Below are 20,799 nucleotides of genomic sequence, written 5' to 3'. Positions count from 1 at the left end.
GTGAAACTGAATTATCTACATATTCTGATAGATGTTCTCTGGGCTAGAAGCCGGTATGTACCTCTAACGAAATTGCCGCTACCCCTACGAAATACAAACATTACATATTTGCTAACGAAAATTCCTTGAGGCGTTGTTATCGATTGCTTACATTTTGCTCCCATAATACATGACAAAACTATATTATCGGCATGTAAAAGAAATTTTCGCTAGAGCTACATACCGGTCTTTAAGAGCACTGCACGCCGTTTTAAAGAAGATGAATGCGAAAATTTCAGGCCGATAAGGCTGTTAAGGAGGAAAATGTAAATATTCGATAGTATCGCCTAAAGGCCGGTACTATGTTCGGGTTTCAGGTTAGGTTAGGTTAGGTGGCAGCCCGATGTATCAGGCTCACTTAGACTATTCAGTCCATTGTGATACCACATTGGTGAACTTCTCTCTTATCACTGAGTGCTGCCCGATTCCATGTTAAGCTCAATGACAAGGGACCTCCTTTTTATAGCCGAGTCCGAACGGCGTTCCACATTGCAGTGAAACCACTTAGAGAAGTTTTGAGACCCTGAGAAATGTCACCAGCCTTACTAAGGTGGGATAATCCACCGCTGAAAAACTTTTTGGTGTTCGGTCGAAGCAGGAATCAAACCCAGGACCTTGTGTATACAAGGCGGGCATGCTAACCATTGCACCACGGTGGCTCGGGTTTCGAGTTGAAAATCACTTGATTTCCGCGATTACTTTTTCTAAAACAATCAAAATTATAAATGAATACAAATATATTCCTGTTAAATCTTGACCAAATCTGGACGAAAAAGTCAATGTGCATCAACAATTGAGTTAAATTATCTGCTTTTAATCGCACTGTTTTAAAAAAGTAACCGCTAAAATTTCAACGCAAAAAAGCACTTTACAAAGAACATCTACGTATGCTTTTCTGTGAAAACATCACTTGGTCAGTTTTTCTTATTTTTTAGGGGAGACTATGAAAAACAATCGGTATATAGCTTCAGTGAAATTTCGGTATAATATACGTCCGGAGTGGTCTTAAAAAAATAACAAAAACTAATAAAGACAAAATGTCGCGAAAAGAATCCCAACGCCAGTTTTTTTTTTGTTGAGATTAGACCAGAACAGTTCGCACATTGGGATGCGAACAACTTACCAAAGTTGATGTTATTCCTAAATATATGGTAAAATGTTATTGTATTCAATGTAAGAAATCTAAAAAATATAGTTGATCCACACAATGAATTGCTCGAATATTTCAAGCACACACAACCCCAATTTATAAATCCAAATATATATCGTTTCTAGGTTTTTAGGCTATACAAAACAATTTAAATTTAAAGAAAAATGACAAAACACAGTTGTGTCTATTATCATTCCCTTTATAGTGGGGGAAATTGTATATTTCTAAATTATTTATATAAAATGACTTAAATATATAATAAATGAATATTTATGTAATAAATATTGTTAAAAAGTAATTCTCATTCTTCATGGCTATCATCATCATGTTCCTCCTCTTGATGTTCTCGCTGTTGGGCATTTTCGCTATCTGCAGCCGCTGCCGCCGCTGCAGCATTAGCCTCCTGATTATCTATTTTCATAGTTAAGGCTTTAACAATGTCCGAAGTGAATTTCTCCACCAATTCTAATGCCATTTTTTGTGGTAAATCCAAAAGTGATGACGACACAAATGTTCCAAATGCAGTATATTTATTTTCCCTTGGGCTTAAACGTATCTGTTTGTTGTTGCAATTGTTATTAGTTGTTATACCATTTCGACTATTATTATTATTATTATTATTATTATTTTCATAGGGACGTTTTAGGCTTACAGGAATTGGGGCAATAGAAGATCGTTTTTGTTCATGTTTGGGATTCATAATAATGTCATTCCGGACACTTATTGTTGGTTGGTTACTATTGCCCAATTGTCGAATAATGCGGGTTGGTAGAATTTCAGTTTGTGAATGGTGGTGTTGCCGCTGTAGACGTTGATCGGTTAGACGGTATTGATCAGTAGGGGAATGTATTTGAGTCCTAAAAGGAGTATATATGAGAAGATTTAATAATAATGCTTGACAAATTTCAAAAGCGATTTAACAAAATGAGAATTTATGGGCTGCGTGAAATTAGATTTTGCTTCTAGTGAAACTGTGAGGAAAATGGGGGAAAATTCGCTACATCCAAAGAAAATTGTTAGTAAGACACTGTTTATTTTCCTTTTTCTATGGTATTAAATATATGTGAATATATTTCTTAACTCAAAATGATAGCATGTACAAATACTATTAACCCTCTAATGCCCCAATTTTTTTTGCCAGCTAATTAAATTTTCAATGTTAACGACACAAAAGCAAGAGAACTAAGCAAGAAAAAAATTATACAGTAAAATTCAGCATATGCTGCAAAGCCTCTTGAATAGTTTCAAATAAGTTTTCTTTTTATTTTGCCCATTTTTCTTGTCTTAAGGTGTGTTTTACTAAAAGCTTTCATATTAAATGAAGCCCGCCTAAAGGTGGGCTTGGGCATTAGAGGGTTAATATAATGATTATGGAATAATTGCAGTTAAGTTCGCGGCCGATATTTTCCGGGGAATCCGAAAAAAATTGCCATGTGATTTTGGATATGCAACCTCTCTTGCGGTTATCAAAGCATATTTAATAATGGAATGTGAAATGAAATGCCAAATATGATTTGCAGGAAAATATCAATTTCCTTCTCCACTTACATCACAGGTAAACTGTTAGCAAAATTCTCACTTCGACTACTTCCTCTAATAGAAAAAAATTAAAACATAAAATAAATAAAAACTCTATGACGTAAATAATCTAATTCTTACATATCTGGTTCGGAGTCATGGCCCTCCGACAAGTTTTCTTCAACTTTCACATTGAACAAACCATTGACACCCTGAGACATGTCATCTTTATCTCCACCATCTATCATTGCCGAATCATCCATGGTGCTATAGTCATTACCAGAATCATTCATTTGACTATCATCTTTGTGATTTGTTATGGGTATCATAGATTTATATCTTCGTCGTGCTTTAATATGACCCGAAAGAAATTGCAAACGATCATAGAGTGCCCAGGGTGATTCGTGTAATTTGCCAGTTTCTTCACGTAGCTGTTCCATACGTCGCTTTTCCAAATTATAGCGATTTCGCAATTGCAGCATACGATCCTTTAATATGGAAACTAAAAATAATCAGAGATTAGATTTGATTCAAAATAAAAGAGCAATTGTATATAAGAAAAAATATAAGGAATAATGGGCTAGAACGAAACGTTTGCGTGGTGTATACCCTATAAAATTAAGTCACTTGGTACCGTACCTATCTATGATAAGTACACAGAAAAAAATGCCACGAAAAATTTTCCAATTAAAACTTTAATTGAGTTTTAAAAAATATTCAATTAAAAATTTAATTGAATCAACAAATTTTTTAATTGAAACAAAAATCAATCACGAAAATTAATAGTATCAATTAATTTTTTAATTGAATCAATTAATTTTTTAATTGACCTTCAATTAATTTTTTAATTGCTACTACCATTTCTGTGATTGAAGACATTTCAATTAAAAATTAATTGGATCAATATTAATTTCGTGATTGAATCAGAACATTTTTCTTTTTTGTATGGAAATATTGAACATTCACCGATTAGAAATTTTTTATGTAAATGCCAGTATTAAGTTGGCATTTTCGCGCTAAATTGGCAATTTTTTCACGGTTACTTTTCTTTAATAATTCATTTCACCGAAAATAAAAATTTTCAATTTTTGCATTGGATCATTTCCCATCAAGTTATAATAAAATTTGCAACAAGAATGTAGCATTTTATTCTGTTTTTGTATGTTTAGCATTGATTTTAGCGTCTAAACTCGAACTAAGGTCCCACCCACGGGACCCACAAGGTCGTGGGTTCGATTCCCTTTGACCTAACACCAAAAAGTTTTTCAGCGTCTGAGTGTTTCAAAGCTTCTCTAAGTGGTTTCACTGCTATGTGGAACGCCGTTCGGATTCGGCTATAAAAAGTAGGTCCCTTGTCATTGAGCTTAACATGGAATCGGGCAGCAGTCAGTGATAAGAGAGAAGTTCACCAATGTGGTATCACAATGGACTGAATAGTCTAAGTGAGCCTGATACATCGAGCTGCAACCTAACCTAATCTAACCTAGTACCCATCTTAAGTATCTAAATTCAGACTATTGTAAATTTCAGATATATTATTTAGAAATTTTGTGTAAATTAATCTATGGAAACTAAAAAGTTAATCTTACATTCGTTCATATATTAGACTCCTTTTGGACTTTTCAATTTAAATAGAGTTTGGCGGCAAAGTTTTTTGTTTTGTATTTTTTTTTTTTTTGTAATTTCATAGTATTTCAAAAATTCATCCATTTATCGTTTTTTAATCGATTTTTCTAACAAAAAAACTTTCTGCAATAAATTTTGGGCTTCAGGATTTCGTACTATAGTATGATGTTGTTTTATTCTCCCCAAAACTAAGCATGGTTTATTTCATTCATTATTGTTTTATTATATTTGCATGAGTAATTGAGAATATTTTGTCCTTTGTTTTTGTTTCTTTGTCTATCTTTCACACAACTCTGTGTACTCTGAGAATTTTTAGACTTATTTTTGTGCATATTGATGTTAAATAGGTTTACAAGGGAAACAAAGAACCACAAACAACCAACAGAGGACTTCAAAACAATAATTTTCTCTTCTAAATATTAAATATTTTATCCTCTTTGGTATTGCAGTTTTTTTTGTTGGTGGTATGATGGATGAAGGAAGCCATAGTAAAAATGCCCTTAAATTTTCATGAATTAAATTTTTTGTTCTAAGGGGTGGTTTATTTGTATTACAAATATAATCGAAAGTGAAAGTGTTGATATGTGTATGTGAGCCATTAAGGACAACATATCCACATGGCATTGACGAATGGCAAATGTTGCACTTACACAAATCTCATGATCTGAAAGGGTTGTTTTTTGTTTTCATAGTTTTATATTGAATTTTGCCGAAATGTTGTAAAGCCAAAAGGTTACCAAAATGATATTATATTGCATTTAATTATTCGAAAAGAGGGAGAGACTAAAAGAAGCTAGAGTTGAAAATTTTGTTTCCAGGTCGCCTAAAATGGTTTATTATTATATGGGAACTATATTTGCATATGCCCCTAACCCAATATTTTTTTGGTAAATTTTGATGCCAAGAGCCATTTAAGTAACCGTAATACGATCTGTGCCTCAAATAACTCTTATTCAGCATCAAAAAGAAACCTTTCAGAAGCATATGTGACCTCCTAAAAAGTGTACTTAATGTACATACCTAGATTTCAATTTTCAATTTCCAATTATTTCGTAATACAAAGCCAATGATTTACGACATGATTCTCATTTTCCTATTTGTACTTAATGCAAAAATAAATCAATGGTTTGTAAAATGTTAGTATGCGATAATCTATTTTTATTGACACGATAAATAAAGACATCCCAACAAAAAAAGCGTCGCCAAAAATGTTCTTTTTGGATCCGGAAGTCGTGCAAAATTGACGCAGAAGTAATAAATTTAACATGGGCTTGTCATAGGACGGATGTCCACCATTTCAACACTGAATTTGCTTCACTTATTAAGGTGTGATGCAAATTTAGTGTTTCGTATGTGAATTAAGAAATGTTATAATATTTTCACAAATAAATAATTTTTAAAAATTTTGATGATTTTTTAATGCATTTTCACGCTTTTCTGGAACGTTTGACATCAAAAATTTTCGAAAAATCGCAATTTTTCTAGAATGCATTTAGATTTTTTTCGGCAAAATTAAAATAATTTGTACCATTTTATTAATCAGTTTTTTTATCTCTTGGAAATAAACAATTTAAAATTTTCCATTAAAAATGTGGGAAAAACATCCAGTTAAAAATGGACTCAAATGAACTTCCTATGCAGTTAAAATAAAGAACATCTTTGGGAGGACATTTTTGGAAGTGCTTTTAAAATTGTGCCTTTAGAAGAATTTCGAAACTTTTTTTTTGTGGGATAGAGAAAATGTCAGTGGGAATTAGAGTGAAATTATGGAATTTATGGTCAAATTTGGTGATCCAAATATGTAAGGGCGTTTTCGTTTCGCAAAAAAAATATGTTGCCTTGGTGTTAAACTACATTTTCCCTCATTGCATTTTCGACCAAATTATAGTGTCATTTCAAAGTTATTGTTAATTCATAATAATATGAGGGATGCAGGATCCAAAATCTATGAGAGTATCCTTTATATTTAGCAATCAATTTCGAGAATGTTGCACATGTTCCCAATCGAAATCGCCATAAGTTACATTAAAATTTGCCATGGATTCTAAACAAACAAAAAAACATCGACCTTCATAGGGTTATTTAATTACAATAAAGTGTGTAGGTTAGGTTAGGTTAGGTGGCAGCCCGATGTATCAGGCTCACTTAGACTACCCGCTGCCCGATTCCATGTTAACCCTCTAATGCCCAATCCCGCCTTTAGGCGGGCTTCGTAAAAGCAGGAAGCTTTTAGTAAAACACACCTTAAGACAACAAAAATGGGTAAAATAAAAAGAAAACTTAATAAAATCTGGTCAAGAGGCTTTGTAGCATATACTGAATTTTACCGCATAAATTTTTCTTGTTTCGTGTTCTTGCTTTTGTGTCGTTAACATTGAATATTTAATCAGCCGGCAAACAAATTGGGGCATTAGAGGGTTAAGCTCAATGACAAGGGACCTCCTTTTTATAGCCTAGTCCGAACGGCGTTCCACATTGCAGTGAAACACTTAGAGAAGCTTTGACACCCTCAGAAATGTCACCAGCATTACTGAGGTGGGATAATCCACCGCTGAAAAACTTTTTGGTGTTCGGTCGAAGCAGGAATCGAACCCACGACCTTGTGTATGCAAGGCGGGCATGCTAACCATTGCACCACGATGGCTCCCACAAGGTGTCTAAAGATGGATCCCTAAAAACCAAAAATCCGATCCCTATTTTAATATAGCCCCCATATAAACCCAGATTACATTTCTTGTGCATGTAGAAGTTGGGTTAAAGTGGGCCCGATATCTGATTTTTTCTTGAATATTTACAAGTCATAGTATCTATTCAATTTCAAACCGATTCCTGTGTAAAGGACCAAGGTACAACTGAAGAACATTTTATTATATAATGGGATTGTCCCGACCGGAGTGGCACAGACATGAAGAGGAAGAGAAAAGGAATTTGAGGAACTGCAATGGACCAACTAAGGTCAAAGTGGATACAAATCAGCTTGGCATGGATTCGTGTTATTCTCCCAAACCTAACCATCTATTTAAATTGGAATCTAGAGCATATTGAAACTCTGAAAAATTAAATGGACGATGGACACAAATCCACTTGGCACTGAGTCGTGTCATCATCCCTAAACTAACCATCTATTCGAATTGGAATCTTGAGCATTTTTAACTCCTGACGAATTTAAGGGGACTATGACATAGAAGTATAAAAAAGTAGAAAATTAAGCGAATACAAATTGTTTAAGTGGCTTAGGTATAAAAAAATTACAAAAGATTTTGGAGGAACAAAAGTTCGAGGCCTTTAGTAAGCTTAGAAGCTTCTAAATGAGATCAGAAAACATTTATGCCCATATGCAAAACAATTTATTGCTAGTTGATCGATTGGATTTATAGGGAAAAAGTAGGCTTGAAGTTTTCTTTAATTTTTTGGCATATGGGGTTTAGTTTACTGTTATGCCTTATATTGAGAAAAATTCAAATTTTTGGGCAAACACAAGAGACTCTGTTTCCCTTTTTGGGAATTTCAGCCAAACTAAAATAAGTTTTCAAATTAATCGAATTTAAAAAATAGCAGGCAAAGTCTACTATTTTTGCAAGAATTTTCTATAAACAAATATCAGTTTTTTTATTTATTTATTTTCTTGGCGAATCCAAGCCGCAAAGCCATATACGTTAAGAATTTTTTGAATTTTCAAAAAATCTAAATTTTAGTCCAGCCTTCAAACCGACTTGCCTCATATCTGAAATTCCTTTTTCTCCGTCCATTAAGATTTTCAAAAAGCCTATCGCTACAAATTTTATTGCATTTGCAATACGTTCTTAATTGTTTGCAATTTTCAAATACTTACCATCATATCCTAGCTTATTTGATATCTCCTGCCATTGTTGGGCGTTGTATAGTTTATCCTTAAACTGTGCAGAATTTCGATCATAAAGACTTTCCCGAAGGCGAAACTCTTCGATCAAACTAATATCAAATTCGCCCATTTGGGGCAATATGGAACAACGTGGTCGTCCACGACGTGGCTGGTTAAGGAAATCACTAAGAAATTCCAGGTTGAAGCTTTTTTTCTGTATTTTCTTGTTATCACAATAGACAATAAAATATGGTTTAGTTCCTAAAGCAAAAAAAAAGAAAAAAATCAATTATATAAAATGAGGTTTGTGTTTAGTTTTTAAAGTAAAATAACTTACGAAAAAGTAAAGAAAAAACAAATTATCTTTGAATTTCAATGAGATAACAAAAGAAAAAAATATATATTGTTGTCAACTTATAATTATAAAGAAAACACAAAATTAAAAACCTACACAAGCATTTATAAATAATAAAAAAAAATCAAATATAAAGAAAAATCTCTCTTTTAATAATCAAATTTTATTTGTATTGTAATAACGCACATGTTGGCAAAGAGAACAAATGCAAGGGAGAGCGGTAAATAATTACCAGCCAATGAGAATTGAACTGACAGAGTTAGAGCGCGCGCAAGTTTGCAAAATATTTTTTTCGGTGAAGCCAATATTAGAAATAAATATTTGTTTAAGCGTTTTTAAGCATTTCGCAATGAAAATCATAAATGGAAAAAAATAAATCCTAATATAATTAGAAAGGGAATTATCAAAAAAAAAAAATAATTTTCACGTTAAAGGTGAGTATTAAGAACGAGATTAGCCGCTAAAATCGCCATTTTTTCACGATAACTTTTCTCTAATAATCCTTTAAAAAGAATATAAACTTTGTGAAAAGTTGTTTTGGGTTATTCCCCATCAAGTTTTAATAAAATTTACATCAAAGAGGTACAATTGTATACCGTTTTTACTGATTTAATTTCGGCGGCTAAACTCGAACTCAATACCCACCTTAAAACGTAGGAAACTAGGCGCGGAAAAATAGGCTGGCACATTAATTCGCACAAAATAAATTAACAACGCAGTGTTTAGGGTTCTTTTCACGGTGATAAACGCTGATATTCGTTTTTCGTAGAAACAAAATTAGAACTAATCAGTAGACGTTGAATATTTTTGCAGTCGGATTGGCAAAATTCTTATTAGCCTCAATTACAATTTTGCTCGTGTCGAAAGTCAATTTTTTAAATAAAATGTTGAGCACAATATTGTTTGGGAGAATTTTTTTTTAAGCATATAATATTTTTGGGTGCATAATGCTTCCAAACATATTATATGTTCACATAATAACATATTGTTTTTTGGAAGACAACATTATTGAATTTGGATGCAAAAATACAAAATGTTTGGAACTTAGACTACCCAAACATATATTGTTTAAACCAATATGCTTTCAAACATATTATATATTGGAAGAGATCAAACATATAAATGTTTGGGCAATACCCAAAAATATATATGCTTGAAGCAAAATATGTTTGGGAGTATATGTTACAGAAGCGATTTTTTGTGAGCGTGCAGACACATTTGATTTGACATGACCTCGGATAAGGGCCGTAATATGTTCGTGTTTCGCATTAAAATTTTCGCGGTCATTATGGGAAAAAAATAACTTAGTTTAAAGCAGATAAGAATTGAGGCATAAAATCAATGGCTCTATTAACCATGTTCCTTAATCTATATCTGTCCATAAAGCTCGAATAATAATTGTATAATTATGCATAAAATCTTTCTCACCAAAATTTTAAAACGAATATGTTTGTTTTCATTTATATTTTTAATTATTTTAGAAAATATAATCGCGAAAGTTATGTTGTTTTCAAATCCAAAACCAAATATAGGACAGGCCTCATTGCTATGTTTAGATTTCGGCCAACAACACTTAATCGAAAACTGCTAACACAGCAAACATTTTGAAAAAACATTTTGACGTTTTTCGAATGGGAAATGTAGACAACATTGCTCAGGTTTTATCAAATGGGAGAGTAAATTGCACAGCGGCGGTGGTGGTGGCTTTTGTTTGCATCTTTCTCTTTTTATTGATTTAACTCAAATAGACGGTGAGCTCTCTTTCTCTCTCTCTCTCTATAGCTCTCCTCGTTCTTTATGTTTTATAAGCAAACACAATGTTAATTATATTTTTTTTATACTTTTAATTCTCTTGGTGGTGTTATAAAAAAAATCGAGCATAGTAAAATAACAATATGAAAAATAAGAAAATGCTTTAAAACAAAATTATATTTATAAAAACGCTATATTTCACAGCGGCGTCGGGGCGAGTTGCGGTTAAAAAAAATCAAACGAATAAATTAAAAGGTGGTATGTATGCCGAGGGGTATAAGACAACAACGATTGGAAAAGCAATAAAAATACATATCAGTAATTTGTATAAAATTAAAATAAAAAAAAATACACACAAAGTCGATAATTAATGGAAAAATCCATATTTAAATAAAAATATATGTTTTTACAATATTTCATTGAAATTCAATAGATATTTACGTTTTTATATTAAGGTAGAAAAAAACTTACCTTCTCAATTAAATTTAATAATTCCACAAAAAAAATATTTTTTTTTTAATTTTTTTTCCTTTTAATAGTCTTTAAAAGATATCTCTTGCTGGCGTATTGTTGTTGGTTTTGTTACAGAACCAAAAAATTGAACCGCCGCCTTACGTTTGTACTCTTCCGCATTTAAGTTAAAACTAAACTCTTAAAACAATTATTTTCTATATATGATTTTTATTTTCCATATTTATTACGTCGTTTCCTTTCGTGTGTCTCTTCTTGAGAAAACAACTGTTAGTTGTGAACACAAAATACAAACAAACACACACATACACACACACATTCTCAAGCGTAATGTCAAAATACAAGCAGAAACAACGAACGTACGAACGAACGAACATCAGAGCAGTGGCGGCTATGTAGGTTCGCTGTTATATGTTTTCATCCTCTGTTTATGATGATGGCGGCAAGAAAAAGAGAGCTAAAAATTGCAAACATAAAAAATACTGGTTAAGTTAAAAACAAAAAATTAAGAACAAATATTTTTTTTTGTGTTTAACAATGCTATAAAATCGTTTTCTATTGTTAAGGGTTTTATTCAAATAAAAAAGAGTACAACGGACAGGGAGGGAGAAGAGCAAATAAAATATATCAAATGCCAACATAACAAAGAGCTCTTTATAAACTACATGTAAAAGAAAATCTTCGAAAAAAAATATATATGTAGATACAACATTAAACATGTAAGAAGGTTCATTGGATTTAATAGTTTTTTTGTGTATAACAGTTTGTAAAAGTCTTGCTTACTTATAGATTAGTGTACATGTATATAAAGTGTATATTTAGATTTGTAAGTAAACTATAAAAGAAAATTAAAGAAAAGGTTTTTCTTTGAGAGTTGCCATATTCCATAGAATTTTAACGGTTTTCGGTTTGTTTGAAGAATGTGCTACACCAATAAAGACAAAAAATATTCTGACTTAATTCGTATCATGCAAGATGGTAACAACGTCACATTGATAATAGCTCCTGTGTCCATTAACTCTTAATTCCATTTCCTGTTAAACTATGTATAATGACACAGTGGGAAGGAATGAAACATGGACAATTTTTCTCTTTCTTATATTAAATTTATTCTACTATTTTCTCTATTAGGGCGGCCCACACTCAAAAAAAGTGAACTCTCGATTTTACTAAAGCCAATTTAACTTTATTTTAGTTCACGGAATTATTATGTTTGGAGAAAGTTTCCTTTACCCTAACAATTTTCAATTAACTAAAAAACGTAAAAATATATACACAAATTAAGAATAAAGATTTACTAAATTCGCATTTTTTTTACAAAATAACAGGTTGGCTGATAAGTCCCCGGTCTGACACATAGATGGCGTCGCTAGTATTAAATGCATATTATTTTTATATAGTACCAAGCTTCAAATGGTTCGTGTCAAAATTTGACGTCTGTAAGTCAATTAGAGCGTCTTTTGTGAAGCAACTTTTGTTATTGTGAAAAAAATGGGAAAAAAAGGAATTTCGTCTTTTGATAAAATACTGTTTTCTGAAGGGAAAAGATACGGTGGCAGCAAAAACTTGGCTTAATAATGAATTTCCGGACTCTGCCCCCAGGGAAATCAACAATAATTGATTGGTATGCAAAATTCAAGCGTAGTGGACGCCCGAAAGAGGTGGTTACCGACAAAAACATCAAAAAAATCCACAAAATGATTTTGAATGACCGTAAAATAAAGTTGATCGAGATAGCAGAGGCCTTAAGGATATCAAAGGAACGTGTTGGTCATATCATTCATCAATATTTGGATATGCGGAAGCTCTGTGCAAAATGGGCGCGAGCTCATATTTGACCAAAAACAACAACGTGTTGATGATTCTGAGCGGTGTTTGCAGCTGTTAACTCGTAATACACCCAAGTTTTTCCGTCGATATGTGACAATGGATGAAACATGGCTCCATCACTACACTCCTGAGTCCAATCGAAAGTCGGCTGAGTGGACAGCGACCGGTGAACCGTCTCCGAAGCGTGGAAAGGCTCAAAAGTCCGCTGGCAAAGTAATGGCCTCTGTTTTTTTGGGATGTGCATGGAATAATTTTTATCGATTATCTTAAGAAGGGAAAAACCATCAACAGTGACTATTATATGGCGTTATTGGAGCGTTTGAAGGTCGAAATCGCGGCAAAACGGCCCCATATGAAGAAGAAAAAAGTGTTGTTCCACCAAGACAACGCACCGTGCCACAAGTCATTGAGAACGATGGCAAAAATTCATGAATTGGGCTTCGAATTGCTTCCCCACCCACCGTATTCTCCAGATCTGGCCCCCAGCAACGTTTTCTTGTTCTCAGAACTCAAAAGGATGCTCGCAGGGAAAAAATTTGGCTGCACTGAAGAGGTGATCGTCGAAACTGAGGCCTATTTTGAGGCAAAACCGAAGGAGTACTACCAAAATGGTATCAACAAATTGGAAGGTCGTTATAATCATTGTATCGCTCTGTAAGGGAACTATGTTGAATAATAAAAACGAATTTTGACAAAAAATGTGTTTTTCTTTGTAAAACCGGGGACTTATCAGCCAAGCTGTTAGTTCATTATATCTTTAAATTTGTAAATTTTAATAGAAATGCGTTCATCATGAATTTCGTTTGTCACTAAAGACATTCTTGCAATTTTGAACTCTAATTTTTTCCTTCAAACTACAAAATTTTCTTTATCAAGTGAAAAAAATTATTTATATCTAATAGATTTTCTTGAATTTGTCGAAAAATATTTACTTATTTTTGTGATATTGGTGTGATGCCAGCGTTTGTAATACTGTTTAGTTAAACAATTTACTAAAATTAACCAAAAGTTTTCTTCCGAGTGGGTTCACTGTTTTTTCAGTGCAAGGAACACAAAGAGGAAAACACTAATATTTTTTATTTGTATATGCAGGCTTCGCAAAAGAAAACAAAAATCAATTTCTTGCATATCCACGCTGAAAGAAGAGTTTTCTTTTCAGAGGAACGAAATTTTAGACAAACTAAGTTTTCCTTTGATATTAAAATATTTTCTATTGAAAAATCATTAGATAAAATCGTTGTAACAATTGCCACAAATTCCGGTTTATTTGGTCTTTAAGAAAATACTTTATAACAAAAGGAAATTTCGTTTCTGAGGAAAGTATTTTTTCTTTGGGTGTATTTATTAAAAATTGGTTGATCTCTAGTATCCTAAATCTGTGTAGATATAGTTTTTTCATTAAAGGCCAGCATGAAACGCTAATAAAATTTCCGAAACCCATAACAATTTCATTGCTAACGAAAATTCCATGCGGAGTTGTTATCGATTGTTTACATTTTACTCCCATAATACATGAGAAAACTGTATTATTGACACAAAAATGAAATTTTCGCTAAAGGTGCATACTGTGCTTTAGGTATTTTCTTTAACTAAATGAAATTGAAAGTTTTTTTTTCGCAATCTGCGTGTACACGAAATTTTCGTTTCTCAGACTATTTCATTGCTAACGAAAATTCCATGCGACGTTGTTATCGATTGTTTTTATTTTACTTCCATAATATATGGGAAAACTGTATTATTGACACAAAAATTAAATTTCCGCTAAAGGTGCATATCGTGCTTTAGGTATTTTCTTTAACATAATGAAATTGAAAGTTTTTTTGCACAATCTGCGCGTACACGAAATTTTCGTTTCTCAGAAAGGAAATTTGAGGTCAACAAAAGTTTTCCTTTTGTGTATTAGATGATTGCGTTAGAGAAACAAAATCCTCTAAAAACGTTATTTTATTCCCACGTCCAAAGAAAATCGTTAGCAGAGATATCAGAAAAATCTGCTAAGACAGCAAAAAGTCTGGCGAAATAGAAAAATCAGACTTTTGCTGAAATTGCAAACATTGTCTGCTATTACTTTACAAAACTTTTTTGATTTTTTAAAATAACATTATAACACCTAAACATTTTTAGGAATTGTTCGCTAGACTCTAAAGTAGAAAACTATAACAGCTGACATCGACTGCTGATCTTTGCGTTATTTTTTTTATGAGTGTAGCAGCAAAAATAATTGTTAAGTTATTTATCATATTCTCAAAGCATCCATACCACTTTTACGCGAATATAATTTTGCATCCTTCCAATAGTCTTAACAAATGGGATATAACTCCCATATACAATACATTGGAAAACTGCATTATCGGCATGTAACTGCTATTTTCGCAAGAGATGCATTCCGATTAAAAAAATTGGTATAATTACCCAGCAACAAATTTGGAAATTGTTCTAAAAGCATACTTTAAAAGCAATTCCAAAAATATCTTTTCAAAGATTTTCTTTGTTTTAACTACTCAGGAAGTTCTTTTAGTTGATTTTTTTTATAATCCGCAGTTTTCATATTTTTATTAGGTAATTTTAACTTTTTTTATTTCAAATAGGTTAAAAACACAGTAAGAATTAATAAAACGGTACAAATTATTTAAATTTTGTCGAAAAAATGCTAAATCCCTTCTAGAAAAATAGTGAATTTTTGAAATTATTTGTGGCACACGTTTCAGACAAGTGTTAGAATGCATTAAAAAATCATAAAAAAATAATTATAAAAAATGGTTTATTTGCAAAATATCATAATTTTTTTTTATTCACATCCAAAACACTGAATTCGGATCACACCTTAAGAAGGGATGCAAATTCAGTGCAACGGCTGTTGAAATGGTGGACAACCGTCCTATGACAAGCCCATGTTAAATTCAGCGCTTCTGCGGCAATTTTTTACCACTTCCGTATCCAAAAAGTACATTTTCACTACTTTTTTGGCGACGCTTGTTTCTTTTTTTATGGGTATTTAAAGGATATATTTTTCGAGCTTCTACGAAGAAAATGAAGTGTATTTACTTAAAGGAAACATAATTAAAATTGATCCAACGAAAATTAAATAAAAAATCATTCCGATAATCACCATTTTCATTGTGTTTTATGAAATTGTTTTGTTGGCTCAATTTTATTGACAAATTTCGTTACTATCTCGAATCTCTTTCTACTAGGATTTCGAGTGGTTCTTATATTACAAAAAAAAACTAATAATAATAAAAGATTTTAAATACCTTATTAGATTTGCCATTAAAACTAAAAAATTAATTAAGCTGTTTTACTTTTTATAAAAAATCACAAGAAATTGGTACTTTAGTATTCAGCTATAAAATATTATAATCCAGCATTTCCATTGACATTTTTTTTATTTAGACAATTAAAATGTTCAACAATTGTATGACCCGTTAATAAAAGATAATTCCGATAGCGAATAGTTTCATTGTATTTATGAATTTGTTTTATTGGCTCAATTTTATTGACATACTTGGTTAATATTACGAATCTCTTTCTACTAGGATTTCGAGTGGTTCTTATGTTACAAAAAATATATATTTTAAATCCCTTTTAGATTTTGTATTTGACCTTTTTAAAAAATTACGAAAAATTAGTAGTTTGATATTCAACTTTAAAATATAATAATTCAGCATTTAAGTTCGATGAATCAACAGTTGCCCGTTGCTGAAATAGCAAATATTTGTTTAGTCCAAACAGCAGTAGTAAGATTTCTGTTTCACCAAAAAGAAACTAATTTCCTTCCTTCAGCAGACAAAAACTGCTAAACTAACTTTTTTGTTATTACTGACTTATTATTTCAAGTTTATTTATTTCAAGTTTTGAAAATTTTAAGCAAATGGAGGAAAATTCCAAGAGATTATTATTGGGTATAAAAAAATGCTACCTAAACATTTTGGTAGCTGCCTAAATCTGCTTGTTATTTTAGCAGTCAATGGTTGATTTCCTTTTGTTTTCAGCAGAACTGATTTAACAGATTGTTACAGTAATTTCTAACAAAATCCTGTGAGGAATTAAAAATAATATCTATTCCTTGAAACATTTTTTTTTTAAATTTTAAAATCTTTTGTTTTTGCCACAATTTAAAATCATGTATAACATTTTTATCGAATTTATTTAAAAGTATTCCTTAAAAAAAATCAAAAAAATTGAGAAAACTAATTTAAGGTTTTTGTTCATTTCAATCTTTCTTTTTATTCATAAAATTTTTTTATGGGAAATAATTTATTTTAATTCGATAATTAATGACCTAAATTAATGCTATAGTTTGTTGGTTAATAATCATAGCAACAATAGTAAAACAAGTTTGCACTATAGATAATATACATATACTATTCTTATCATTAACCTTGTAGTTAATGTATAAAAATTATTATTTGTGAATGTATATACACAACTATACATATACACAAAAAATTACTTGTAATTATATAAAGCAAAGTGTAAATAAAATTATACACATTTTTAAATATATTTAATTAATAGACAATGTCGACTGTACATATACATATATAAATCAATAAGCAATAACAAAAAATATTTATCATTATAATTAGTGCCTAATATGGTATATACATTTATAAAGATTTGTGTATTAGGGTCTATTGAAAAGCAAATATTTGAGTACGAAATTTTTAAATCAATATTAAAAAAAAAAAATTATTAAAAAATTTTGATAACATTTGTGCATAAAAGAAAACAGGGCTTCTATTTTTGCTCTTTGATACCAAAGTGATATCGCTTGGTTTCATACACTGAAAGAAGTGTTTTCTTTTCTGAGGAACGAAATTTTAGACAAGCAAAGTTTTCTTTTGACGCTAAAAAAAAATTTCTTTCCAAGTAAATTAAACATTTTAGAGACAATCAGTGAATCGCTTATCATAAATTCGGATTAATACGAAAATACTTTATACGAAAGGGGAATTTCATTTGTCTAAAAAATTTCGTTCCGAAGGAAAGTATTTTTTCTTTGGGTATGCCCATTCAAAACCGCAGAACCTGTTAATGTTACCATACCATAGGGTTGTGAACCAATATTTTATGAACTTATGTAAATTATTATTGTTTAATAAAATTTTGCAATTATAATAAAACTAATCAATAACGCCAACTTTATAAAGAAACAAAAAATACCTTTATTTTATTTATAATTGCATACATTTCTTTTTTTTCCACCCATTAACAATTTTACGTCGTTGTAATTACCTAAATGATGTTTAAATGTATATGTTTAAATTAAAGATTTAATAATTATCTAATATAAAACTAAAAACAACACAAAGTTTGTGTCTGAATCAACAAAACGAGTTAGTTTAGTGTGGAAGGCATTTAAATACAATAAAATTAATCATTAAACAAAATACATATCATATTATACTAACACATACATACTATATAAAAAAATGTGTATAATAATAAAATTATAAATATGAACTAAAAAAAACAACAAGAGAATGCTTGCAAATGAGAATGGAAGATTGAGCAAGATATAATAAAAACAAAAAATAAAAAGAAAACGAAAACGAAAAAATATTCAGCATATATAAAATATGAAAAGTATGAATCATATATTTAATAAGTGTTGTAGATTTTTATTCTTAACTATGTGACTTATAGTTTAATATAAGATGAATTGGTATTTTATAATGAAGTTTTTTTTTTAGCGTACACCGAACAAAAAATCATTGTTTAATTGATAGTAAAATAAAATAATTGCAGAGATGTCATATTTATATTTTGTGGAACACCAAGAGTAACTAGATTCTTATAAATTATTTGAAGAAAATAAAACAATCAGCTCTGTTAATAGAAATGAAATTTTGATAAAATTTTCTATAGAAATAAAATTTTGAAAAATTTTTTTCATGGAAATAAAATTTTGACAAAATTTTCTAGAGAAATACAATTTTGACAAAATTTTCTAGGGAAATAAAATTTTGACAAAATTTTCAAGAGAAATACAATTTTGACAAAATTTTCTAAAGAAATACAATTTTGCAAAAATTTTCTATAGAAATAAAATTTTGCGAAAATTTTCTATAGAAATAAAATTTTGCGAAAATTTTCCAAAAAAATTAAAATTTTGCCAAAATTTTCTATAGAAATAAAATTTTGCCAAAATTTTCTATAGAAATAAAATTTTGCAAAAATTTTCTATAGAAATAAAATTTTGCGAAAATTTTCTATAGAAAAAATAGAAATAACAAGTATATACGGCCGTAAGTTCGGCCAGGCCGAAGCTTATGTACCCTCCACCATGGATTGCGTAGAAACTTCTACTAAAGACTGTCATCCACAATCGAGTTACTTGGGTTGCGGTAACACTTGCCGATGGCAAGGTATCTCAAAACTTCCTAACACCGCCTTCTAAATTTCAAGGTAGTCCATACGTAGTATATATTAAACTAAAAAGGCCGATTAAATACGTATATAATTAAGTTTGACAAAATTTTGTATAGAAATAAAATTTTGATAAAAGTTTCTATAGAAATAAAATTTTGACAACATTTTCTATAGAAGTAAAATTTGGACAAAATTTTCTATAGAAATAAAATTTTAACAAAATTTTCTATAGAAATAAAATGATTATAAACCGATATGGACCAATTTTTCTGTGATTGGGGATCGGATATATATAAAGACCGATATGGACCAAATTTGGCATGGTTATTAGCGGCCACATACTAACACCACGTTGCAAATTTCAACTGGATCAGATGAATTTTGCTTCTCCAAGAGACTCCGAAGATCAAATTTGGAGAACGGTTATATGGGGGCTATATATAATTATGGACCGATATGGACAAATTCGTGTCCATATACTAACACCACGTTCCACATTGGAACCGGATCGGATGAATTTTGCTCCTCCAAGAGGCTCCGGAGGACAAATCTGGGGATCGGTTTATATGGGGGCTATATATAATTATGGACTGATATGAACCAATTCCTGCATGGTTGTTGGATACAATATACTAACATCACGTACCAAATTTCAACCGAATCGGATGAATTTTGCTCTTCCAAGGGGCTCCGGAGGTCAAATCTGGGGATCGGTTTATATGGGGCCTATATATAATTATGGATCGATTTCGACCAATTTTTGAATGGCCATTAGAGACCATATACTTACACCATGTACCAAATTTCAGCCGGATCGGATGAAATTTGCTTCTCTTAGAGGCTCCGCAAGCCAAATCGGCGGATCGGTTTATATAGGGGCTATATATAATTATGGACCGATGTGGGCCAATTTTTGCATGGTCATTAGGGACCATATACTAAAACCATGTACCAAATTTCAGCCGGATCGGATGAAATTTGCTTCTCTTAGAGGATTCGCAAGCCGAATTTGGGGGTCCGTTTATATGGGGGCTATACCGATATGGCCCATTTGCAATACCATCCGACCTACATCACTAACAACTACTTGAGCCAAGTTTCGAGTCGATAGCTTGTTCCGTTCGGAAGTTAGCGTGATTTCAATAGACGGACGGACATGCTCAGATCGACTCAGAATTTCACCACGACCCAGAATATATATACTTTATGGGGTCTTAGAGCAATATTTCGATGTGTTACAAACGGAATGACAAAGTTAATATACCCCCCATCCTATGGTGGAGGGTATAAAAATATTGAATAGGTATAAAAAAATTGACAACATTTTCTACCGAAATAAAATTTTAATCTTTTAAATGTTTTTTTTTTAATTTGGAAAAATGTTTTTTTTTTTTTAAATTTGGAAAATTGGTCCAAAATAAAAGTTCTTTGTGGCAACGCTGAACTAAACTGTACTATGTACACTGTAAAAACAGTGAGCCCACAAGGAAGAAAATTTTTTATTAATTTTAGAAAATTTATATTATTTTTAGAAAATTTTAACTAAACTGTATTACAAACGCTGAAGTCACGCCGATATAAAAAAAATGAGTATATATTTTTCGACAAATTCAAGAAAATTTATTTGGCGTGATTAAATTTTTTCACTTAAGAAAATTTCGTAGGTTGAAGGAAAAAATGGGCTTCAAAATTGCCAGAATGTCCTTAGTGCCATACGAAGTCCAAAATGGGCATATGTAGTAAAATTTGTGAGAAGTACGTATTTAGTAAATATTTATGCTTCATTTGTGTATAATTTTTTCCCATATTTGTGTTAATGTAACTAACGTACGCAAAAAATTA

The 20,799-nt window shown here is 31.1% G+C and overlaps 1 protein-coding gene and 1 long non-coding RNA gene across 2 annotated transcripts in view; both read right to left on the bottom strand.

Annotated features, from left to right (window-relative positions):
* Window positions 1–1,367: 1,367 nt before the first annotated feature.
* Window positions 1,368–8,527, bottom strand: jigr1 (jing interacting gene regulatory 1). Its single transcript, XM_075290511.1, has 5 exons — window positions 8,512–8,527; window positions 8,166–8,435; window positions 2,849–3,209; window positions 2,738–2,782; window positions 1,368–2,046 (listed from the first exon to the last, which is right to left on the bottom strand). The coding sequence occupies exons 2-5, from the start codon at window positions 8,302–8,304 to the stop codon at window positions 1,491–1,493; spliced, it is 1,101 nt and encodes a 366-aa protein (XP_075146626.1). The 5' UTR covers window positions 8,305–8,435; window positions 8,512–8,527; the 3' UTR covers window positions 1,368–1,490.
* Window positions 8,528–10,751: 2,224 nt separating this feature from the next.
* The window catches only part of LOC142221025 (uncharacterized), a 58,087-nt gene continuing 48,039 nt past the window's right edge, over window positions 10,752–20,799 (bottom strand). The window contains exon 5 of the long non-coding RNA XR_012717940.1: window positions 10,752–11,209. This is a non-coding gene — a long non-coding RNA (uncharacterized LOC142221025). The remainder of the gene's footprint in view (window positions 11,210–20,799) is intronic.

Source organism: Haematobia irritans, chromosome 1 (genome assembly GCF_050003625.1).
Source record: "Haematobia irritans isolate KBUSLIRL chromosome 1, ASM5000362v1, whole genome shotgun sequence".
NCBI lineage: Eukaryota > Metazoa > Arthropoda > Insecta > Diptera > Muscidae > Haematobia > Haematobia irritans.
This window is presented reverse-complemented; position numbering and strand designations above follow the sequence as displayed.